The sequence below is a fragment of the Episyrphus balteatus genome, chromosome 3 (assembly GCF_945859705.1).
Source record: "Episyrphus balteatus chromosome 3, idEpiBalt1.1, whole genome shotgun sequence".
NCBI lineage: Eukaryota > Metazoa > Arthropoda > Insecta > Diptera > Syrphidae > Episyrphus > Episyrphus balteatus.
In genome coordinates this window covers 119426529-119452273 of record NC_079136.1, presented here as the reverse complement: position 1 = coordinate 119452273, position 25745 = coordinate 119426529, and the positions used below count along the sequence as shown (strand labels likewise).

The 25745-nt window shown below is 29.7% G+C and overlaps 2 protein-coding genes across 3 annotated transcripts in view; both read right to left on the bottom strand.

Annotated features, from left to right (window-relative positions):
- Positions 1 to 938: 938 nt before the first annotated feature.
- Positions 939 to 11427, bottom strand: LOC129916364 (CD63 antigen). The gene is made up of 5 exons (XM_055996250.1): positions 11292 to 11427; positions 7569 to 7668; positions 1557 to 1922; positions 1253 to 1483; positions 939 to 1187 (listed from the first exon to the last, which is right to left on the bottom strand). Exons 2-5 carry the CDS (start codon positions 7635 to 7637, stop codon positions 1113 to 1115), a joined length of 741 nt encoding a protein of 246 aa, XP_055852225.1. The 5' UTR covers positions 7638 to 7668; positions 11292 to 11427; the 3' UTR covers positions 939 to 1112.
- A 6733-nt stretch (positions 11428 to 18160) lies between these two features.
- LOC129913376 (serine-rich adhesin for platelets) overlaps positions 18161 to 25745 on the bottom strand; it is a 91318-nt gene continuing 83733 nt past the window's right edge. For both annotated transcript variants that reach the window (XM_055992002.1, XM_055992004.1), the window contains 4 exons: positions 25082 to 25692; positions 24275 to 25025; positions 24114 to 24213; positions 18161 to 18449 (listed from right to left, as the gene is read on the bottom strand). In XM_055992002.1, coding sequence (XP_055847977.1) covers positions 18359 to 18449; positions 24114 to 24213; positions 24275 to 25025; positions 25082 to 25692 — 1553 coding nt within the window. In that variant the 3' untranslated portion in view covers positions 18161 to 18358. The remainder of the gene's footprint in view (positions 18450 to 24113; positions 24214 to 24274; positions 25026 to 25081; positions 25693 to 25745) is intronic.

Below are 25745 nucleotides of genomic sequence, written 5' to 3'. Positions count from 1 at the left end.
ACTAATTCGTATGGAATGTTTTTTAAGGGGAAGGGGAACGAAATTAAATTCGCTATAGAGAAAATTACGTTATAAAGAAGTTCGTTATAAAGAAGTTTGACTGTACTTTAATTTGGGGTAAATGACGAAAGAAAATGGAATTTTTGAACTTTGACAGCTTATAAATTCTAGGTGGTTTAACCGAGTTACATGTTTTATATATTGTTCAAGAGGTATATTTATCTCCTATCAGAAACTGTAAAAATATCGAAAATGGGTAAAAATTTGACGAAGCTAGATTTTTTTCAATGGGTGAAGGTTAAAAAAACCGTTTTTTGCCAAAAACTCCAGATTTTGGGGGTGTTAGGGACTTTTTGAATACCGTTTCGTAATCAGTGCGACTAGCTCTACAAAACGTGATAGGTCTCCGCCCGCGTATATTTTGAGTGTTACACCGTGTTATTTTACAAGTTAAGATAAAAATCATTTTTATTTAATAACACTGGTAACTTTCAAATTAATTGTCTTCCTAACCTCAGGCAAACGAATCGCAAAGTTTTGCAAAAAAAAATTGAATTTGAAAATGCAATTTTTTTTTAAATTTTGTTTTAAAATTGTACGCGAATTTGTATTTTTTTTAAGACGAGGGGGTTACAGGATTCAAATACCTCTGTCAAAATAGTAAAGACAAACAAATATTTTTGGCGTAACAGAAGATATTAAACAAAATTTTGCTAGTTTTGAAAATCATCTTACTCAAAAGAATTTGGTAGCACATAACAATTTCTTGCTTAAGTTTTGGGTCCTTTGGGGGGGGGGGGATCATGACCCCGTGACCCCCCCGCCCCCCTGTATACGCCGTTGCATCTTTGAACCATTACCTATTATTTTTATAGTTTAAACCTTTAATTGATAAATAAAAAGAAATTTCTTATAAAGAAAACAAAAATCACTTTAAAGTTTGGACCATTTTATTTTGACTTAAAAAAAAACATGTTGTCATTTTGTTTAATTTTTTAAACATTGGCACTAACAAAATCACATACGTATACAAATAAAAAAAAAATAATTACATTAAAAAAAAAAAAAACTTATACAATTAAGATTAAAACAACAGCTAAAGTATGAATTTCTTAGAACCAACCAGTAATGCCATTTCTTATTTTAACCTCACGTGCGATGTAAACAGCAAATAGAACTCCAAAGAACTTGAAAAAAAAATACAAATAATTAGAACATTTAAAAAAAAAAACAAACAAATATTTAAAATTACCTGAATAACACCAATTATAACACCAGCTGCACCAAGACTTAAGGCATGCGATCTTACAAAATCAGTAAATCCTTTAAGGCATCCATCTTGGGAACGATTTTTATCTTCAACATAATATGAGCACGAAAATGGACCAACTGTTCCATCAGGAATTGTACAACAACTCAATGGTAATGAGTTATTATTAACAGGCTGCCAATCAGTATACTTATCTACACCACAACAGCGGTACTAAAAACAAATATATTTAAAATTTTATTTAAAAGATTTTTTTTTTTTAAATTGCAAAAGGAAACTATTTTACTTGTCTTTGAATTGAATCCCAGAGAAATGTTGTTCCATCATAACCATCTTTATTGTAATTCAAAATGGTTTCTTTTAATCTTTTATCAACAAACTTTTCAGCATCGCCTCTCAACACATATCCACTGATACCAGCTGATATTTCCAAAATGAAAATTATGCCCAATAAAGCGGAAAAGATCAAAATGAAACAGTAGTTTTCTTTGAGAGCACCCCAACATCCAACGAATGAAATGATGAATATTAAAATTCCAATAACAATTAAAAAGGTTGGAATCGAAAAGAAATTCGATACCAAAAAGATTTCATATTCGCTGTAAACAGCTGAAACACCAATACCAACAGCAATTAAAATTATTCCAGTTAGCTATAGAAAAAAAAAGAAAGAAATACATTAATAATAGTTCTGATCATTAAGAAATTATGAGAATCAAGAAGAACAAAAATAGATGACCAAAAAAGTCTCCAAAAAATCAGCTCTGGCATCAGAGTGGCGATAATATACTAGGTGTCCCGGAATAAGAAAAAAAAAATTGTTCTACAGTAACGCTCTATCTGCAAAGTCGATACCATTTAGCGATGATTTAAGAAAACTCTAACTTTGGTATGCCTTTCCTAATGTAATGATAATATCTCAGTTAATAATTGCGTTAGAAACATGGTAAAGGCCTTTATTTAAAAAAAAAATGTTATTCTTTGTAAATGTGTTTAAAAATGTTTAATATCTTTTTTGGTTACTCAGATATTAATTTTTAAAGTAGTTGATTTTTTCTTGCTCATGACCATTTTTGATTTTGAGATTAATTTTTTTCGAAAAAATGTGTAATAAACATAGTGTTTTATAAATTTGTTATTATTTAGAGAATAATAATAAAGAAAAAAAGTGGTTGTCTGTAAAGCCGGTTTACGGACGATGATTTTACGTGATAACGTCAAAACGTCATAAGAAAACAGGTTGTATGCTTTTGTTAAAAAAAATTATCTAACAATATTTTTTTGTCAACTTTCTTGTAAAATAAATTAATATAAGATAATAAATCTTATTATAAAGTACTTAAGCCAAAGATTAAGACCTTACATATTTATATCTGTATGTTTTGTTGAAAAACGGAATAACATTTTGAATCCTATCAAAATTTACAAGAAAAAGCTAAACAAAAATACCTTTTTTTTCTTTTCTCATTATATCAATTTTATTGAAAACAATCATTTTTCATGAAAAAGTAAAAAAATCAAACTTTTTTCTTCTAAAACTATTAAATCCATTTTTTTATATAAGTTTTATATCATCTGAAAGACTAATGCTTCAGCTCAAAATATTCATGGGCCAAAATACTATTTTATGCCTAAAAAATGGACAGCCAAAATTCAAAAAAAAAATATGGAAATATTTGACAATATATTTTCATATATTTTAGTTGACATAGAATGGTTATAATTTAATCTATTGTAAAATAACAATTGCAGCGATGTTTTGAATGATATTTCTATATTTATGACAGTTTTAACACAAAGTGATTAAAACCAAACAACAGAAAAATTAATTTCAATTAAATATTCTTAATACAGTGGAATCTCGCTAACTTGAACACATACAAAACCAGGCCGGTTCAAGTTATTGGATTGTTCAAGTTACTGGAACATATAAAAAAGTATGAATTCAATTTGTTATTATAAATTAATGTAAATGACGCAAAACACGATTACGAACGTAGTAACCTACATTGAAGAAATTCAAACTTCTGTTCAAATACATTTTTTTTTGTTCAAGTTACAGAGCTTCAAATACTTAAATTATTCAACTTATAGAGTCAGCAATAAAAAAGTTCAAGAAAATAGGATGTTCAAGTTATTGGATTGTTCAAGTTATCGTATGTTCAAGTTAGCGAGAGTCCACTGTAGTTTATTACCAAAAATCAGCTTTAAAACTTTAAATACCACTTCGTTACCAAGATAAACCACAATGTTACTTGTAAAAGTAAATAATGTTAAAATTTATAACTCAATATAGTTCTTTTTACTACTTTTTCTTCAAGAAAAATGAAATTCAAAAAGAGACATTTTTTTATGGCATTAAATAGTATTTTGGTCCTCATATCAACCATGTTTGCACGACATTTACAAAAAAGAGCTAGAATATTTTGAAAACAATCAATTTTCATCAAAAAAAGCAAGAAAATCAATCTTCTTTTTCTTGAATTACCATAAAGTTTTTTTTTTTTTAAAGACAACCTAAAATAAATTTTATTATTATTCACCTCAAAGCTTATTATTTCACCTTTTATGTGAGGCTTCAATCATATTTCTACGATGCCTATAGTAAAAGTAAGAATTTTTAAAACCAACCATGTCAATATTTCAAACTGAGAATACGCTACTTCCCACATTGGTGGGCTGGTCACGGGGAACAAGTGTTTGGACACACTGCTAAAAATTTCAGGTGGAACGGGATAGCGTCACTTTTTCATGGATGCTGCCATGGTCCATCGATTTATAAGACGTTATCACGTCAAAAATCATTCACTACTTTAAGCTGGCTAGCAAAGTTTAACAGCTGCCCGTTGACGAACTTCGAGTTCATTCATTTAAAATCGCATTAATTTATCAAAATAATAAAGATCAGTATAACAGATTTTAAATCAATAAAATGTTCTACAAATTGGTTTTAAGAACGTCTCTGTGAGCCCAATATTTTCCAAAAGATTGCTTTCCAAATATTGTTATTTTCTACAAAATCGAACATTTTATAATGATGAAGATTAATTCTTTTACGAAAAATCTCTCCCATGTCTATAAACATAGAGGCTCTTTACTATCGAAGTCCCACGTGACAAAATATGACAATTTGTAAGGCAATACTCTGGAAACTTAAAATCACAGAGACCCCTTTTATCGGGTCTCTTAACGTGGAATAGGGAACCACCCAAATACCGAGTTTAATACCGATCTCGTCAGCGGACACCAACTGACACTGAGGTAGGTACGACCTATCTTACAAAATCAGCAGCTCGGAACCTTATCCATCAAAAATCACCGAAGGGCTGTAAAAAATATGCAAGGAAGATTGAATACTTTTAACCGGATAGAAGCTGTAGTAGGATAAGAGAGAAACGAGCTGGAATCTAAACATTTGATTGAGATGAAAGAGGTTAACCGTAGGGCGTGACGTGACAAGCGCAATCATATCAGTCCCTTGGTTCAAAAAGCAGAAGATGTTACCAATAAATGTGACAGATCCGTAGGGTAACCAAGGAGCTAACATGTTTTTAGACCTCAAAAAAACATTTGTTAAAACATTTAGATGGTACTCTGCTCGGTTCGGATGAAACACCTGAGACCTGAGTAGGTTTAATATTTTGACCGATACTTTATGATTTGATATCTGATTCTGATATTTTGAGAGTATTGAGCTCCTACGCCTCACTAAGGTTCCCCCATTTACTCAAAAGGTCTGAGGACTTGAGCAAGTCAGTAATATTGACATGGGGGTTTGGCGGTCTCTCAGAAATTGACGCCACGAACGTTGCGAGAAATTAACATCGACTTGTTGATTAACTATGGATACAAATATTTAGCTATGGCATCAGCACAAAGACCGGATATTGGTCAAGGAACCTGAACTTTTCTGTATAAAGCGTACGCAAAACCCTCTTCCTCTATCAAAACTGGGAATTAGTGATTGTTTCAAGGGGCCAATATTAACTCGGGTCACTTTCTTTTTTCAAATCAAAGAAGTAGATTTTCTAATCCTACTTCAGTCGAGTAAGTATAAGACGGCTTCCAGGGGCGTACACTCCCTTGGGGCAAGCGGGGCGACGCCCCGGGGCCCCCGACCGACCTCAGGGCCCCCACTGGAGACAATGCAGAGAAGGAAACTGTTAGCATAAATTGAGTTACGAAGTAAATTAAAATGTATTTGAATCACTTCGGATACAAGGGAGACAAATTATGTCATTCAGTGTAATGTATATTGCATTGGTAGCCACACAATATATATTGATTTGATAAAAAGGTTACCCCAGGGGCCCCAAAAAAAAAAATAAACTGCTTTTTTAAAAGAAAAATTATAATTTTATCTAAGGGCCCCAAAAAATATTACTTAAAAAATCTTTGCAACCACAAATAATACATTAGTGGCCCCAAAAAAGCAAAAAACAATTTCAAGCCAGGGCCCTACAGGGGCCCCAAATGCCTTTACTTCAGGACTTAAAAAAAATTAAATAAAAAAAATAGCTTTTTAAATTAAATTACATTTGTTGATGGTTTACTAAATATTACTTTAGGAGCCCCAAAAAATATGACTTCGGGGATCCAAAAATATTATATGAAGGGTCCCAAAAAATAATTTTTCAGGAACCCCTTTAGTTGAAATGCAATCAAATATCTATTAGATACTAAGGAGCCCAAAAATATTCATCAAATTTTCTGATGACATGAAAAATATTATTTGAGGATCCTCAAAAGCTATTACTTCAGGGGTTCAAAACAATCAAATGGAAAATTAAATATCAATTTAATGGCCCCAACATAAATACATCAGGGCCCAAAATAAAAACATTACGTTATTGATGGCATTCCGAATATTACATCAGAGCAGAGGCCCCAATACCTATTAATTCTTGCCTCCAAAAAAATTATATTATATTAGGGGCCTCTAAGCACTTAATTTTGAGGTCCCAAAAATAATTTTTCAGGGGCCCCAAAAGAAATAAACTATGTTTGATGATGGAAAATCAAATGTGTACACATTACTTCAGAACATAGGCCCCAAGAACTATCAATTCTAATAACGAAGAAAAAAATAACAAAAATAATAAAAAATTATTAAAATTATTTTTATTTTAAGTGGAGTGATTGAATATAATTCAATATAAGTTCAAGTGACCTCAACTCCAAAAATTTTTTTTTATAAAGCGTTTCGCCCAGGGCGAGTTGAGGTCACTTGAACTTATATTGAATTATCAATTCTAAGCTAAAAAATTTTTTCTATTTTTCAGGGGCCCCAAAATAAATTATGTCTGATGATGGAAAATCAAATATGTATTTATTACTTCAGAACAGAGGCCACAAGAACTATCAATTCTAAGCTAAAAAAAATTTATTTTAGGGGTCTCTAAATATTTAATTTTGGGGGCCCCTAGAACAAGTATTTACTACTTTTATGATAGAAATTTTAAGTAAGTATAGGAAAGTGCATTACGAATATATTAAAACATTAAAATAAACCTAAAAATAAATAAGCCATACAAAAAAAAATGTATGGCGTATACGTACTTTTTTGTATCTAAGGAGCCCATAAATATTAAAGGGGCCCCAAAACTTAGTCTTGCCCCGGGGCCCCGACGACTCAACGTACGCCACTGACGGCTTCCCAAAACAAAATATACCTACAGTAAAAAGAATTGAAGCAAGGTTGAAAAAATTTAAGAAGAGTCCCGAGTACCAGTTCATTCTGAAAAATAATAGGTATAGCAGAAACATTTTTCTGAAGACTGTTCAAAATCGAAGGCAAATCACTTGAAACTGTTTTCTTCCTTTTAGCAAGGACCCGATTCATTAGTTCATAAAAACCACTCCTGGACCAGAGTTAACTCTGGTCCAGGAGTACTTAACTAAACATTTAACGACTTGAAATTGATAAAAATTCAGTTCTGTATGTGAATGGAAAAATGTTCTTGATTTAAAAGAAAATTTTTATAGATAACGAATCACAATTCAGAGGCCTTAAAAAAATATGTCTTAGCGAGACTAATTATAGCCTTGGTCTCCATAAAATAGTTTATAAAATTCCTTTATTCAGACTTGATAAAACTATAACTTCATCATATTAAACTTCCTGTTGCTAGTGCCTTAAAGTCTTTTCATTCTTCTTCATTTGAAACTATTTTTAAATTCCATTTTATTACTTTAATATATGCATTGCCTTGAAAAAATTGCAGAGCTTTTTTTTAATTATGCCTTTTTTTTGTTCGTCTCTATGTCAACCTTCTACTAATATAGCTTGTATACTTACCACAAACACTAAATTGAATCCAAAGAGTGTGTACTTAATGCAATTAGCACTGCCTGTTAAAAGGGACATCTTTGTAATTTATGTTTTTTTAGTCTTTTATCTGTGGAAATAAAAAAAAAAAAAATAGAACAAAAGAAAAAAAAAATTAAAATTCAATTGTTTTCATTTAAAAGAAGTAAGTGAACTAAAAATAGCAAAAAAAAAAAGATTAAAATTCAGATAACATTATTAAACAAAGAATTGACGCATGGTTTTAAAGGAGCAATAAAAATTATTTAAAAAAATAAAATATATCGCTGGCTGAGAATTATTAGATTACATACTCTTTTTCATAAAACATACCACAATTCTTTAAATCTCAGACAGAGTTATGACGAATTTGACTCTGTTTTTTTTTTTTTTTTTTTAACTTGTAGAACTCATCAGAATCTGAGATAAATTTTAAAAAGGGAATTTCGCACCTTATACCAACTTAGGTTCCACTAGGCCACCACAACAAAATACCTGAGAATAGTTGGTAACATTGCACGTAAACAAAAATCTTACATACTCGTCGGCTACAAGGAAAAACTCGAGCTCCACAAACAGAAGAGAACAGAAAATTCTTGGCTTCTCAGAAGAATATAGAGGGAACATGAGAAAGTAGAAAAGTGTTATCAGAAAGATAATGCCAAAATGAAGGCTGTAAAGAAAAACAAGGAGACACTCTCAGCTGCCTTAACTATACAGAAGTATTTATATCCTTATCAAAGCCTTTAAGACACTTTCTGCAAGGATTATAGGAACTTCTGAAGTCCTTCGTCAAAAATCTGGTAGGTCCATATCAGTGTCGTCTTAGACCAAGAAAGTCTAAACATTTGACCAGATTTTCAGATTTGGCAAGGTCTTAGAAAAACCCAGGGATTGATGCCTTCGATGCCAATAAAAAGGTTAAAGGTAAGACAATTCCCGTCATATCACTTTTCAGTTCATGTTCTTGAGATCTTTCTCAAGAAAATGAGATAGATTTTAAGAAAATGTACTGAAAAGTGAGATTAGAGCTTAAGATCATTTTTATTGCATATACGAGCCAATGTTTGAAAGGTCTGTCCAACTATAATGTATTTCTTAGTCTGTGGCACTTTTGTGTGCATTCAAAAAAGCGGTTAACACGTGTTAAAGGTTCTCTAAAAAAAGGCCCCTGCATCGAAATATGTGACATCGTTAAGATTGACAACCGAAATTTAAGCCAGCGGAAAACTTCGTCAACAAATACAACACCATATAAGCTGATATTAAAAGAAAATTATTCAGGCCTTCCCAAACCAACGATGACGTCGACGTTCAGGTGTGAAATTTTATTTGCACAGCATCGTATGGGACACCCAGCAAAAAGCTGTCGGCAGCAATATTTTTCGTTGGTCATCGTTTGGGAGAGTCTTTAAGACCGTCTCTCACCAACGCATTTATGTATTTGCGAAAAAAAAGGCCCGTTCAGGTGACAAATCTATTATATATATTAAAGTTTGGTTTTGTGTACGTTCGCTAACCGGCCACACCGACTGACTTATTTTCTTAATTTTCTTTTTAAATCAAAGAGGCATAAGAGGAGAAGGTTTAAGGCAAACAAAAATTAAAGATTTTATAGGGTAAATAGGGGTAACAAGACATTGAAAAAAGAGGCTATTTTCTAAACGGTCGTAAAGTCGTAAAAAGTTGCCTTTTTTTAAAATGATAGACAAATTTATTCAATAGTTAAAAAAGGTATTGAAAAAATTCAAAAAAAATTTCAAAACCAAGTTGTGAAGGTTTTTTTGCAGTCATAGACCTTCGACAAAAGACTAATTACAGGTACGCAAAATTTTGCACCGAAATTTGAGTTACACCATGAGAAAGATATTTAAAAAAAAAAAAAAAATTAGGGGTCTAAAACGGATTTTTTTCATAGGCCCTGTATTTTGAAATAAAAATTTTTGAAAAACAACCTAATTTTTAGATACTTTTATTTTTTTGGAATTTTTAAAAGTCTGCAAAAAATCTCAAATTTATATGAAATATAGGTTTTAATCATGCGCACGCATGTAGAAACTTTTGAATTTTTAAAATGATTTTTGACCGAATAACGGGAAAAACAATTTTTTTTTGTCCCAAGTTTTTTGGCCGTTTTTAACATAGGCCATATTTTACATAGGCCACTTTTGCTAAAAGTTTAAAAGTGAATATTTTAAAAGTCATTTTACGAACTTTTCAAGTTTTGATTCCCTTTTTTTTTATTGGAAATTATGACTCATCACAGAGTCGAAAGTTAGAAATAAACACAAGAAATGGCGGAACGAAGTCCGCCGAGTCAGCTAGTTTAATTTATAAAGCGAATTATAATGGGTCGTTATTGAATTTTCTATTGAATTTTCGCGACTTTATGTAGTGCGCGACTCTGTAGTGCTGCAAGTGTAGATAAAAACTCTTTAGAGTAAAGGCTCTCCCAATCAAAAAATGACGAACGCAACATTTTTTTTTTTTTTTTTTTTTTTGTCGTCGACGTTCAAGTGTGAAATTTTATTTACTCAGTACATGTTGGCGTTTTCATATATTAAAACGTTGTCGTCAAAAAAAAAAAAAAACAACGTTACACTTCTTGTTTGACAATCATAAAAGTATAATTATTCATCTTATCTGTTTTTTTTTTTTTTTTTCTTTGTATATAGGGCAAGATGTAAGATAACGCTGGTAAACTGAATGTCATCAAAGTTTAAATCAAAAGTGAATCCACTATTCAATTTGTTATAAAGATCAGTGATCTACGATACACAATTTACTATCAATGATATATAATTGTGTGAAGAAAGAGCGAAAAAGACAATACCTAAATAAACGTAATTTTGTCTAATCTTTTTTCTCTTTCACTTTTGACATTTCTAAGAAAAACAAAACTCATTTAAGACTAAGGTTTAAAGTAACGCACGTAGGAAATGTTAAAATTGTTTGTTGAGTCTTAAATGTGCGTTTAAACAAAATGGTGAAATCAAAGCCACAATACCTGACTTTCTGAATGCAATGATGATTCTTATTGTTGTAGAATGTAATCTGTTTTGTGCGAAAACACTATAATGGCGGTATGGAAATGTAACCTGCAGTTGTAACCAAAGTAAAAATTGACAGATCTTCAAATTGTACTATGCATGTTAAAAATCAAATGAAAATTGATCTCGATTGATCTAGTACAATAAAGTGTGAATTTGATTCTTGTCACATTTTCATAAAAGATATGATATGTTCCTTCTTATCTTTATGATTTCCGAAAATAAAAAGCTTATATAAGTCACATAACTAGACAATAGATCTATGCCTATCTTAATTTTTGTTATTTTAATTTAATTTAACACTTATGTAACATCACAAAAAATTTGAATTTGATTTTTTAAAAATCCGGTAAATGTTTTTTGTTCACTTTTTACAATTTTCATTCTCAAAGCAACAACCAAGAAAATGCAGTTAATATCTTATCTTATCAAAAAAAAAAAAATGGATTTAAGTTATACGAAAACGTAGATATATTTTGTTGTACTTTGAAAACACTCGAAATTAAAAAAAAATCACATTTTTTTCTAAAATACACAATTTTCGCAAAAAAAAAACGATCCAATTTTTTTTTTTTTTAATTCAATAAGTGTAAATCCGCTTTAAACAGTGAGTCACTTATATTTTAATCATTATGTTAAATATCTATAAAATATCTAACCTAACCTTTTATTTGTTTTAAGACCAGAAAATGCACAGATACTCCCTCTCAAAATATGAACAACGACTGACCAATTTCAGAAAAAAGAAAAAAAAAAAAAACAGTCTATCGATTGAAAGCTCCTTTACAATTACTTTTGTAGGAGTACTTCAAAAACCCGGGTGGAAAGATAGTACCTTACCTACACTGTATTCACCTGTTGTTATCATCATTCTACTTTTGTGATACTGTGTCTGTTCTGTTGTTGTTTTTTTTTTTTTTTTTTTTTTTTCATTATAATTATTGAGTCTCTCTGTCGGAAGCTTTTTTTTTATCACATTTACTCCATGGGTCTTTGGTAAATTATGTTATCAATTTTGGGATAAGCAGGTGTTTTACTGTGTTTTTGTTGTTGTTAAATTTTTGATTAGATAAAACATAAATACAAAATTTTGTTTTATTTCGAATTTAAAATCTTTGAATTTCGATTCTAAATTAAATTGATTATTATTTTCGAATGGATATTGATTTATGACCGGGTGTTGGATTTTATGTTATAGGTTAATTCCTGGAAATAGCGCTATTTTTGAACTTTGTATTGGTAAATTTGTTTTTTAATTGTTTGCTTATAATAAAGGTGATGTTATGTTGAATTAAAAAAAAAAAAGACAATTATTGACAGATGTAAATATTTGTGTTTGACTTACATTTTTTTTTTTTAAATGGGACATTGTCATGATAGTTTATGAATATGAATCATTTTAGGGTAGTGGCAGTCGTGGTTTGATGGTATCAATTTTGATTGGATATCTATCAACTAAGAACATGCAATTTTGGTTTAAGCTTTTTTGTTTTTTGTTGTGTTAAAGAAAAGTGTCATGACAATCATATTTTGCATTTCTAGGTAATTTATGACGAAAACACAATGAGGCAGAAATATCAAGTTACTCTGTGCTTTTAAGTTAAATCTGCCTAGATAGATCTTGGTACTGATAACTTCAAGAACGATTCCATATTTATAAAAAAGAGTCGGGTAAGGGCGAATAACAGGATTTTATACAATTAATGCAAAAAGCAGAACTCTTGTCGGTATATATGGATGTGTATATGGAACTAAAGCCTTAACGGATGGGTCAATCCACTTCAAACTTAGCGGTTTTTGAAGATTCTACAGACGGGTTTTTAGAATTAATATTTTTGGACTAAAAATAACGGTACCTGTTTCCCAATTTACTAGTTCAATTTTAACGGTTTTTTTTTTTTGCAAGAGTATTTATATTGAATCAATATAAAAAATCAAAATTTTTAAAAGATACATTTTTAGATTTTGAAAAAAAAAATTTTTTTTTTTGAAAAATCACATTTTCGAAAATATACATTGAATTTTTTGAAATTTTGATTTCAGATGTTGATTTTATTAATTACAACAAAATTGTATACCTACACACTTTATTCAAATATTTTTTTTTTAATTTTTTTTTTCCAAAAACTCATCTTAACAAAAAAAAACTTGATTTCATATTTACGACTTTTTTTTTTTTGCAAAATCCCAATTGACTAGTTCAATTTTAACGATTTTTTTTTGAAAAAGTATCTATATTGGATCGATCAATATAAAATAAAATGCAACTTTAATTTTTTGGAAAAAAAGTTTTAAAATAAAATTGGTACCTATGCCATTTTGTAGAAATCACTAATCAACATCTAAAAACAAAATTTCAAAAAAATTCAATGTCCCGTTTTCGAAAATTTGATTTTTCAAAAAAAATTTTCAAATTTTTTTTAAAAATCCAAAAATTATTTTTTTGGAAATTTTATTTTTGGTTTATACTTAAATTATATACATGCTTCTTCACAAAGTTTCGTTGAAATCGAATAATCAGTTTCGGAGATAATCGGATTTGAAAAAAACCGTTCTATGGCAGGTACCGTTAATAATGATTTTCAAAAAAAATTTATTTCATTTGAAGATAAACCTTAGCTTAAAACTAACATTTGAATTTTTTAAACAAAATCGTTGGAGCCGTTTTCGAGATATTTCAATTTTACTTAAATCGGTATATGACATGTACCGTTATTTTTGGTCCAAAAAAATTAATTCCAAAAACCCCTCTGGAGAGTCGCCAAATAAAGCTACATACCAAGTTTGACATTAATCGGTCCATCCGTTTAGGCTGTAGCTCCTTATACAGACTGACAGACAGACAGACAGACAGACAGACAGACAGACAGACAGACAGACAGACAGACAGACAGACAGACAGACAGACAGACAGACAGACAGACAGACAGACAGACAGACAGACAGACAGACAGACAGACAGACAGACAGACAGACAGACAGACAGACAGACAGACAGACAGACAGACAGACAGACAGACAGACAGACAGACAGACAGACGGACTTCCGGGACCCACTTTTTTGGCGTTGTTTACCATCGTAATTTCATGGAAAAATGTTATCTCAACTTTTTTTTTTGTACGAATGCATAACTTGGTACCTATATCGCAAGTAAAAATCAGAATTTTGAAAAGGTACCTACATTTTTTTTTTTGAAAAATAAAATTTTCGAAAACGGAATTTGAATTTTTTTAAATTTTGGTTTCCGATGTTGAATAATATAATTACTACAAAATGGTATACAAACTTTGTCCAAATATTTTTTTTTTTAAAAAGGCTCTAACTAATCTTAACAAAAAAAACTTGATTTCATATTTTTTAAGAGCGCTATTTCATAAAAGTGGGTTTTTTCTTTGAAGAACGTACCTACTTTACCTATGTTTTTACATGCATATTTATTAGATTTTTGCCTATTTAAACAATGCTTAACTTTTTTCAAACTGTGGAAATATGTTTCATTTAATAAAAATAAATATCACACTATTAAAAGATAAGACAATATATACTTAGACACAAGTTTTTGATCTTCTAAACGGTTCAAGCAATCAATTTGATTCCAAGGAATTTTTTGTAGAACGTTTAAGCCCCTACAAGAATATATCTTGCTAATTTGAAAATAATGAAGTTTCAGTGAATTGGAAATTTTTTAAAAATATAAAATATTTTTATATTTTTTTTTAAGTTTGACCTCGAATATCTTTAGAATGGTTAGATTAATGAAAAAATTTATCAAGACCTTTTTTGTGGAGCAATCAATTTCCATTAAGAATATGTCTTGCGCGTTTGATTATTATAATTTTTCAATTTGTTACAAAATTAAGAACAAAAAAACGAATTTTTAAAGATTTTCTCGATTTTTGGACCTCAAATATCTCTTCAACAGTTAGATAAACGAAAAAAGTGTGTAACGCCTTTTTTGTAGAACTTTCAATTTCCTACAAGAATATGAAAAGAAATTTTGCTAAAAAGTCAATTAATAAAAACATTATTTTTTTTAGTAGAAGCTTGATGTAAAAATGGAAAATTGCAAAGCGGAGGACATTCCCATTAATATAAAGAGCTCATATTTGGTGTGTATATTCTAGAGGTGTCTAGCAATCGATTTTTGGGAGTACCAAATAAAAAAAAAAAGAATTTCGATTTTTTTGACCCACCCTAATACATATATTATTTTGTTTATAATAATGTTAGAATGTATATGCATATGAATAATGTTCATTATAAATAAAAATGATATTATTGTCTATACCATTGTTTTCGCAAACTATATATGTGAAGTAAAATCTTATTAGCGATCAAATTTTCTCAGTAATTTATATATTTTACTTCGAAAAAAAACACAAAACAGCTTCAAATTAGTACAAATTCACAATTTTTGTTTTAAATATTTTATCGAAAATAGGATTGCCAATAGCATTTTTTTTTTAGCTTTTTTTCTTTTTTTTTTAAATGTTTGCTGCTATCGTTAAGGTTTTAATACAATTTGAATTAAATTTAATATTCTTGTATTAAATCAAAGAAAACAAGTAGATAAAAGCTAGTAGGAATTTTGAATGCTCTTGTTTCCGTGTTAATGTTTTTTTTTTTTTTTTGTATTCAAAATAAAGTTTTATACAAAAAATATTTGAAATGAATACAAAAATTATTATTTAAAACTGGGTAGGAAATAAAATTGAATTATTAAAAACTGATTGTGGATTGTATTTAAAAAGACCTAATTTAAAAGGTTGTCTACTACCTACATCATTTTTTAACGTGAATCTATTTTACGCCATGAAAAATTCATTCAGTGTACCATTGTTTTCCAAAAAATTATTTTAATGGACATCATTTTTGCCAATAACTATCTTAAGAGTTAAGAGACAAAATCAACAAAGACAAAAAATATATAATTTGGAAATACAATCCCACAAAAAAGGTAAAATTTAATAAGGTGAATTTATTCTATTATCTATACAAAATTTAAAAAAATATAGTTTTTGGGATCGTTTGTCATGGAATTGCCCGCCCTTTCTTTGAGACTACATTATTAAATGACAAACTAAGATACGTTTATTGCAGTGATATTTTTTAAAACTTGATTTGTAAGATAATTGTGATTATAATTATAATAAAACCAAAACAAAAATTTTTTGTCTGCATAATAATATTTTGTTTCTAACTTATTAGCTACATTATGTTGATAACTCTTTATACTTGCGATATAGGTACTATATATCAAGTTATGCATTCGTACAAAAAAAAAAAAGTTGAGATAACATTTTTCCATGACATTACAATGGTAGACAATGCCAAAAAAGTGGGTCCCGGAAGTCCGTCTGTCTGTCTGTCTGTCTGTATAAGGAGCTACAGCCTAAACGGATGGATTGATTAATGTCAAACTTGGTATGTAGCGTTATTTGGTGACTCTCCCGAGGGGTTTTTGGAATTAATTTTTTTGGACCAAAAATAACGGTACTTGTCATATACCGATTTTAGTAAAATTGAAATATCTCGAAAATGGCTCTAACGATTTTGTTTAAAAAATTCAAATGTTAGTTTTAAGCTAAGGTCTATATTTCAATGACAACATTTTTTTTTTAAAATCATTATTAACGGCACCTGCCATAGAACCGTTTTTTTTTTCAAATTCGAATATCTCCGAAACTTCTTCTTCGATTTCAACGAAACTTTTTGTGAAGAAGCATTCATATAATTTAAATATAAACCAAAAATAAAATTTCCAAAAAAATAATTTTGGGATTTTTAAAAAAATTTTGAAACGGGACATTGAATTTTTTTGAAATTTTATTTTTAGATGTTGATTAGTGATTTCTACAAAATGGCATTACAATTTTATTTTAAAACTTTTTTTCCCAAAAATTATTTATAAAAAATTGTTTTTTTAAAAAACGGCTCTAACGATTTTGAAAATTTTTTTTTTTAAAATGCACATTAATATATTAATCAAAACTGCATACTTGTTTTGGAGGGCAATTCAATTTCAGATTTTATTTTATTTTTTGTTTTTAAACGAATTTTATTTTTTTTTCCAAATTTCTATAGGGTAAATTAGGGCATTATGGCATACCTAAGCACGAACTAAAATAACTTTACTACGGACAACAATTTTTACTTCCATCATTTTTTTTTAATTAAATTTCATAAAAACGTAACATCAATAAATTATTTATTAATGCCCTTATTGCATCTGCGCCATATTGCAAAATATACACATATTCACAAAACACCAAAAACACAAACACAATTCTTATTTCATTTAAAATATTACAAGTTATATAACCAAACCAAAACTGTACTCTGCATTCCACTCTTTACAACAAACACGTGCACTGTATAGTTACCGAGATACACACAAACAAAAACAAGGCGATATTATATTGGAACCTAGAACCGGTATATTTTTTTTGTTTTCTTTTTTGTTTGGCACAAAAGTAATAGCACTGACCTGCGATTTTCACAAGGCTAGTGTTCGACGAAGACCAAAGTTTCTGCATTGGTTTTATTTAAATTCGAGTATTGGAAGTATGGTAGTTGAGAGGTGCGCCATAATGCCCGGAGCGCCATAATGCCCGAAGTTACCCTATAAAAAGTCTTAAAAATTTAAGCAACTTTAACTCCAAGAGCAAGTTCGTGCGACCCAGTCGTGCATTTTATTTTTTTTTTGAGCATCTAAAAGCTCCTATACAAAGCCCATACCACAATTGATATCAATCTTAAAAACTCAAACAAATGAACACCTGTGCTAATAAACTTTGATGATAACATTGTGATAACTCAATATCAAAAATAATTTCAATTTCAGTCGTCAAAGTCACTATACATTATTTATTCAAAGCTTTCTGAAATCTCGATTCTAATTTTGTTTTGAAAAAAAAAAAAAAAATAAATAAAAAAAAATTCCAGTATTATAGGTATACTTTTTATAAAATACCTACATGAATCACCACAGTCCTTATCGAATTTGTATTATTATCATTGAAAATTTGTATTGTTTGTATAATTAATAAACTGACTAATCGATTGCATCAACCTTCTGGACTGAAGTACCATTTTAAACCCTGAACACTGTATAAGGATTTTTTGTTGGAAAATAAAAACAATTTAAAAAATTATAATTTATTTATGTAGCTTTTATTAATGAATAAATTTGATGATATTTTTTTTTTTTTGTTTGTTTTAATACATAATGTAGAATTCGTTAAATACTAAAATATATGAGTATCATTTTGTTTTGTTAATTTTAAATGTTTTTTTTCTTTTCGTTTTTTTTTTTTAATTTAAAATTGTTAAGTGGAAGAGTTTATTATAAAGTTAAAATAATAGCATATTAAATAAAATATTCTTATACTCTATTTTATTTTTAAAGACGATTAAAAAAACAAGGATAAAACTTACGAAAAAAAAAAGAAAAAAAAAAAAGGAACATAGAATTACATAATTTCGTTCAAAAATACAAAATAATTGTTAAATTAATTTTTTTTTGTTTGTTTTTTACTTCAAAGTGGATTATTCCTTTTTTGTTTTATAGATTAGTTATGATTAGTAATTTACGAAATCGATTTTTTCGTCTTATTTATTTTATTTTTTTTTTTTTTTTTTATTTTAAATATTAAACAAAACATATTTTTTATTATTAAAGTTCTGTCTCATTTCCATGTGATGTATTTTTGTGGACATCTTCATGCTTATCACTTTCGATCCTTACTGGAACGTTTTGTTGTTGATGTTGCTGTCTTTAATGAAGATGAATGAGTTGATCTGTTAGCATTTTTACTCTGACTAGAAAAAAAAAAACGAATAAAAAAAAAATTAATTGTTATTATGTTTGTCAATTAAAAGATAAAGAAGAAAATAAGTCAAAAAACTACAAGAGTTATTTCTAAATTTACATATTTTTCATTTTAGTTTCTAATCAAATTCTACTGCAAATCCAACTAAAAAATTAAAATAAAACTGTTAAAATTATATATAAATCGAATTGATTTTGTGTTGATTGTTTTATTTTTATCTCAACAAATTAGACGAGTAAGTAAAGATCCATGATTTTTGTTGAGCCTGGTAGATTCCAAAATTATAAAGACAGCATGTTCATAGCCAGTTAAAATAATTAGAAAAAAAAAAAATAAAAACTAAAAAATATTAGTGTGCTTCTTAGTTTTGTGTTAATAAGTTATAATAAAATAAAATTATCAATTAGAAAACTAAAGATACCAAAAGCATAAATTGAAAAAAAAAAGAAAAATCAAGCTAATTGTTGATAAAAAAAATTATCTGCGAATACAGTTATCGCATTAAAATGTTTAAAGAGCAATTTATAGGACATAGGATACCAATAAAAATAAAATGCACGATTAAGTCGCACAAACTTGCGAAGTTGCATTTTTTTAAAAACTTTTTATATACCAATTTGGTAAACGTAATAAAATACAATACACGACTGGGGTCGCACATACTTGCTCTTATGCTTTAAGTTACTCTAATGTTAAAGCTTTTTATTCAAGAAAATTAAGAAAATTTAAAATTTGATATTTTCAAGAAATTAAAAAAAAAAATAAAATCTGTATTTTATAATTAATTAAATATAGTTTTAAATGATCTTTCACAAAAAAAACCAAGTATGCCAGTTTACTTCTTGTATAAAAGGGAATTTTTAGAAAATTTTTTTCGAAAATCGTTAGAGCCGTTTTTTAAAAAAATAATTTTTTATATATAAAAACTTTCTAATATTTTTCAAAAAAAAGTTGGTATGCCATTTTGAAGAAATCATTTATCTACGCATAAAAACGAAATTTCAAAATTTTTCATAAACCCATTTTCAAAAAATTGATTTTTCAAAAAAAAATTTTGAAATATTTTTTTAAAATCCAAAAACGAGTATTTTGAAAACTTTCTAAAATTTTAATATCACCTTTACCTAAACGCTTTTGTATAAATATTTTCGTTGAAATCGAGGTAGTCTTGAACGAGATATTCATAAATCAAAAAAACCGTTCTATGACAGGTACCGTTAATAACGATAAAAAAAATATTTTTTTTATTTCGAAAGTTGGCTCTTATGTGTAATACTACACTCAAAAATTTTAATCAAAATCGTTAGAGCCGTTTTTGAAAAAAATTAACTTTTCTATTTCCGTTGTATGACAGGTACGGTTAATTTTGGTCCTAAAAAAAAATTTCAATTTGTCCTGTAGGGAATCACCCAAAACTGTTAACTACCAAGTTTGAACAAAATCACTCGAATAGTTGAGGCTGTAACTCGAGGTACATACAGACAGACAGAATTGCCGGACCCACTTTTTTGGCATTCTCCATTATCGTAATGCCATGTAAAATTGTTATCTCTAGTTCGATTTTTTTTACGAATCCTAAACTTGCCCTATAGTACCTATATCGCATATATTTTTTGTTGTCTAAGCAAAAAAAAAAAACATCTGAAATGAATTTGAGGTACCTAAAAAAAATGCAATTTGCTTCCTTTTATAAGGAACCATTTTTTTAAAAAACAAATTTTCAAAATCGTTAGAACCGTTTTTTGAAAAGACTATTTTTTTTGAAAGAAAAAATTAAATTAAGTTGGCATGCCATTTTGTACCAAATAATAATCAAAATCTAAAACCAAAATTTCAAAAAAAATTCAATGTACCGTTTTCAAAAAAAAAAAAAATGTATGTTTTTCAAAAATCCAAAATGAATTTTTTTTTTTCAAAATTTGATTTTTGATTTATGTGTATAAAAACTTTTAAAGTGTTTTTGCATTCGTATTAATTCCGTTCAAATTAAGCAAATCGTTTGGGAGAAAATCGGATTTACAGCTTTATTTTGCTTTTCGATTCACGTGTATCGAAAGAATTACTTGATGAATTACGTCAAATTGGCTTTGAAAATCTTCTATTTTTGGATGGCAAAAAATGGGAGGTAATAACGGTAATGGGAGGTAGTAGCTCCTTTTAGAGACCGACAGACATCCTGACATACAGACGAACGGACTTTCGGGACTCATTTTTTGCGCATTCTTTATCAGCGTAATGTAATTTTTGATTGTTATCTCAACTTTTTTTTTTTGTATAAAAAAATGCATGTCGAAATCAATCAAAAGCTTCTGCATCATAAAATTCTTCATTTTTCGATAATGCCATTGGCTCACCAGTAGATATTCTATATGCTGAATTAAAATTGCGTCCCAGGGCTTGGTTAAACTTTTATCATTTACATATACAACGATATACTCGTATAACACGCTTTTGAGAGTTCAATCTTGGTTTAAGTTTGTTAATAATACGAAACATCCAAATTAATCGAAACCATAAACATTATTTAAAAGATTTCAATGCAAATAGATATCAGCAAAAAGTAAGTTATAAATTTAGTAATTCAACAAAAAACCGTATCGCTTAAACCGGAAGTCCTTATCAACATTTAAATTTTCAAAAAAGTTCGCAATCGTTTATCTCTAATTGTAGTTAAATATTTGTTGAATCTGAAGGTGAATACTAATAAAGGATTTTTAATAATTCAATCATTAAATACGGTAAATATGGGTAAAAGGAGGTGGTAGAAAAAAAAATTATTTTCTATGTTCCTGTTCCTGGCTAGGAGGGATATAGAAAAAATTCAAAAAAAAAAATTTCAAAACCAAGTTATAAAAGATTTTCAAAAACCAAAAACCAAACACCAAAGAGACCTTCGATAAAATCTTTAATATGGGTAATTTCAGAGATACCATTGGAGAGTTAATGAACAAAAAATTAGGCATCTAATAAGGATATTTTTTCCAAGACCCCATATATTTCGAAAGATGAGTCTGTTTTATTTTGATTTTTTGATGAAAATTGATTGCATTAAAAAAAACTCCAGCTTTTCTTTTCTAGATGTCGTACAAACATGATTGAGGTGAATATTGTAAGCTAAAATAATAAGCTTTCAGATTATATAAAATTTATTATAGGTTGTCATGTAAAAATATTGACAATATGATGTGTAAAGAAAAAAAAAAAAAAAAGTTAATTTTGCTGATGCGAAACGAAATTTTCCATACAAAATTTTGTTAACGAAATCTTGAACGAAATTAAATTTGTTTTGTTTTTGCTTTGTTGACTTTGGAGACTTCAAAATTTTTCGTTTCGCTTCAGTAGCGTACTAGGCTTTAAGTTATGGTTTAATTTTTTTAGAAGACATCTATATAAGGTTTATTTGGGGGTATAAAAAAACTTGAAATAATGAGAAATGCTAATTTTTAACTTAATTCATTTTAATTTAATTTTTTTTTAATGATATATTTAGCTTCAAAAATTGTAAATTATGACGTTATCACTTAAAATTATTGTCCGTAAATCAATTTTACAGACATAAATTTTTGTATACCAATCTTTGGCTGATTAGTATAATGTCCAATGGCCGTAACACGAAAATTGGTTTTGTTTCAAGATAAGTTCTGAAATGAGAAGTTATGGTGCACCAGATCAGATTTCGCTCTACGCCCTTGACTGGTATAAAAATGATGGCAGATAACAACGCATTTTTGTCTCTAAGTAATTATTTGTTACCGTCAGATATTGAATTTATTTTCTTCAATCAATGAACTGATCTAAAACATCAATTGGATACCTACCCAACAAATAACAATTACAATTACAAATTTACTAAAATTCACAGTCTGGACAAAAATAGTATAAAATGAGTTTAAAAACTTTTTTTTCCCCTATTTTTAACTTTGAAATCGATTATTTCAAAAACTATTGGTAATATTATATTGATTTAAAAATTAGAATCAAATGCACAATTTTGCCTTTTGGAAATGGTATCATTTATTACTGTAAGTGTTGCCGTTGTTTTTTTATTATTTTTTTTTTAATTTTGATAATTTTATTTTAGAAAAATGCCCCTCCCACCTAAACGGGGGGAGATAGACCCCCCTCCCAAAGAAAAAAATGTTTGTATTGAGCTCCTCTACAAAAACCTTTCATCAAATCCTGGCGCCCAACTTATCCTACTACGTGCCGAAACAACATTTTTGTTCTATACCTAAAAGTTCGAATTTCTGTATCTGGGTTGAAATCGAAAAATTTTTTTTTTCTAAGCCAATTTTGAAGTGATTTTCATAAAAAATACCTCGATCAATTGGGAAATAGATATAGTTTTAGAATATATTTTTTAAATAGGATGTTGTTTTGAAAACATATACTTTAAATTGATGCCGAAGTTGGGCAAATGACAAAAAAAATTGAATTTTTGAACTTTGACATCTTATAAATTCTAAGTGGTTTAACCGAGTTACATGTTTTATACATTGTTAGGTATATTTATCTTCTATCAGAAACAGAAACAGAAAATTGTCGAAGCTAGAATTTTTTCAATGGGTGAAGGTCCAAAAAACCGTTTTTTGCCCGTAACTCCAGATTTTGGGGGTGTTAGGGGATTTTCAAATACCGTTTCATATTCAGTGCGACTAGCTCTACAAAACCTGATAGGTCTCTGCCCGCGTATATTTTAAAACCTCATTTTTGTAACACCGTGTTATCGTCCTCCTTGATTAGTCTAAAGTAAGTAAGTGAAAATAAAGAGGAATTAGAAAAATAATAAGTAAACAAAACACCATGTTAAACTTTTCTATTAGAAGAGGCAGGCTATTCTAAAAAAATGTATAGAAAGAAAGAGAGAAAAAAAACAATTTGATTATCCTTACGCGAGGAATAGTTATAAGATTTCCATTTTTTCGCGCGCGGTGGGAAGATGCTTGGACCACTATTTGGACCATTTTATTTTTTTTTCAAAACATTTTTTTTTTTTGCAAAATGGAGAAAATTGGAACAGATATTTTCTTTGGCTTTTTTCGAACTTATTTTTTTTTAACGTTTCATCTCTAAAACGTGATTCGAAAACTTAATTGTTTTTTTTTTTTTTTATTTTGCAAGGATAAGCAGGAAAGTGAGTGGTGGTTGTGGTGATAAAGTGTGTATGTTTTTAGTGTAATTTATTTTTTTTGTGCGTGCTTTTGTGCATTTTTTTTTTAAGGCCATGTTAGAGTGCGATCTCCTTTCTTTTTTTTTTTTTTGAATGTGTCTATCAAATATGTGTGAGAGTAGATTCTATATATATTCCTCTGGCTATGAACATGCACATATGGCAAATGGGTTCGTTACTCGATGCACTCTTCGTGCCAATGATGGTTGCGACATCTGTTGGCCATCCTCGGAGGAATAGAGCTTTTGGGGAGTGGCTTTTGCAAAGCTTGGCGTCGCATAGAGCAAATAATTATCATAAATATTACTAACATCCGAGTTACGTTTCGGAGGTTGATAATACTTTGTCTGTAAGAAGGTGAAGGACGAAGTTGAATTTGTAAGAGAGAGCTTTTTCTCTTTCTTCGGTTGACTTTGAGCTTTTAGACGCTTTTTGCGGGGCGGTGGTATAATACGCGTTACAAGTGGTTGTTCTAATACGTACATCAAAGTGTCGGAATTGTTGCCGCCCGACGATGACATTGTGGCCGTTTTGCTGCCCAAGGAACGATGATGGGGCCTGCTCTCCGATTGGTTAGAATGACCTGAAAATAAGAGAGTGGAATTTAACTCTCTGAAGGAGTATGAATGAATGTTATTTCAAACCTTTTGATCTTGATGTGCGTTCAGTTGAAGATTTGCTTGGTTTTTCATTGTCTGATGTTGCTCGGCTGCGATTTGTTGCTTTTGTGCTGCTGCTCTTTGATTCCACTGTGGAGGAGTGAGAGCTACGCTTGTGTTGTTCCACATCGGATTTCGTTGCTCCATGTGAGCTTCGATGTGAAGAGCGACTGTGCTGGTGCGACTGTGATGGGTCATGACTCTCGACACGATCTCTGGTCGATGATCGTGGGGTGACCTTGTGCCGATCGTGGCTTTCGGTACTGCTTCGTAACGAACGCTGCTGTGATTGGAGAGGACGATGATGATGTCTCACCAATTGCGGTTCGTCTTTCGTTGAGGATCGTTTAATCGACGATTTACTTATCCTCGGTTGTTGTGTAATGTCTTCGGTAGAGCTTGTGACGGATCTTCGTGATTCACCACTGCTCGATCGGTGTTTTATGGGACGACTTATAGGCTTCGATTTAACATTGGCATATTCGACATTGTCGCGTGATCTAGAGCGAGCTCTTGGGGCGATTGGAGTTGTTGGCAAGCTTTCACCAGACGATGCTGATGATGGGCGATTTGAACATTCACGGACAAGTCGATGAGCAGTTGTTGTTTTTGCCCGCAAGGCTGTTTTGCTAACGGATTTCGAGAACTTCTCATCGATTGTTTCGAGGGGTTTCGATGATCGTCGAGAGATGGAACGTCGACGCAGATCTTTTTGGGCAGCTTCATCAGAAACAGCCTGAAAAAAAACACCCTTTAACTTATTTACCCACTCAAAACCTCTATAAAACTTACCTTCATTGTTTGATCAGCAGTCTTGGTCATCTCATCAAGGATCATCTCGTCACGTTGCAGATCCTTTTGTCGGCAATATGGTTGCTTAATATTTTCATATATCCCGTCAGTTTGTTCGTCTGAGCTATATGCAGGACTTTTACTGCGTTGCCGTTGTTTGCCGATAGATGGCGCGACAATAGCTGTCTTTGTTATAACTTGGGGTTCGACTAAAATCGGACTATGTCGAAGTAAATCGGGCTTATCGTTAGGAAGACTCCATTTATTCGATAATGATGATGATCTCTCTTCAGTCTTTGTAGTTGATGGTAGCTTACGACTTGGCAGAGATCTTTTCGATGATGTTGTTGAAGTTGTATTGGTGGTAAGTCTTGACTTTGTTGATCTTGTATCTGTGGTGTCATTGGAACCCATTTTAATACCAAAATAAGATAATTCATGATCACGAAGCTTTCGAGCTCCACGAGCTTCTTTGACAATTTTCAAATTTTCATTTGCGGCTTCTTTTTCAGCTTGAATTTGTTGTGGAGCTACATGATTTACTGATTTTGTTGTAACTTGTTGATGAGTTTGTTGGACTTCAATTTGTTTGTGGACCGTACTTTGTTTAACTGGAAGTAAATTTTAAGTGAAATTTTGTTTGGGGGTTTGATGAAAGTATATA

Coding starts and splice junctions, on each gene's coding strand:
- LOC129916364 (XM_055996250.1), bottom strand. CDS start 7,637: ATGTCCCTTTTAACAGGCAGTGCTAATTGCATTAAGTACACACTCTTT. Junction 1,923..7,568: donor GATTCAATTTAGTGTTTGTG/GTAAGTATACAA, acceptor TTTTTTCTATAG/CTAACTGGAATAATTTTAAT. Junction 1,188..1,252: donor TTATAATTGGTGTTATTCAG/GTAATTTTAAAT, acceptor TTTTTTTTCAAG/TTCTTTGGAGTTCTATTTGC.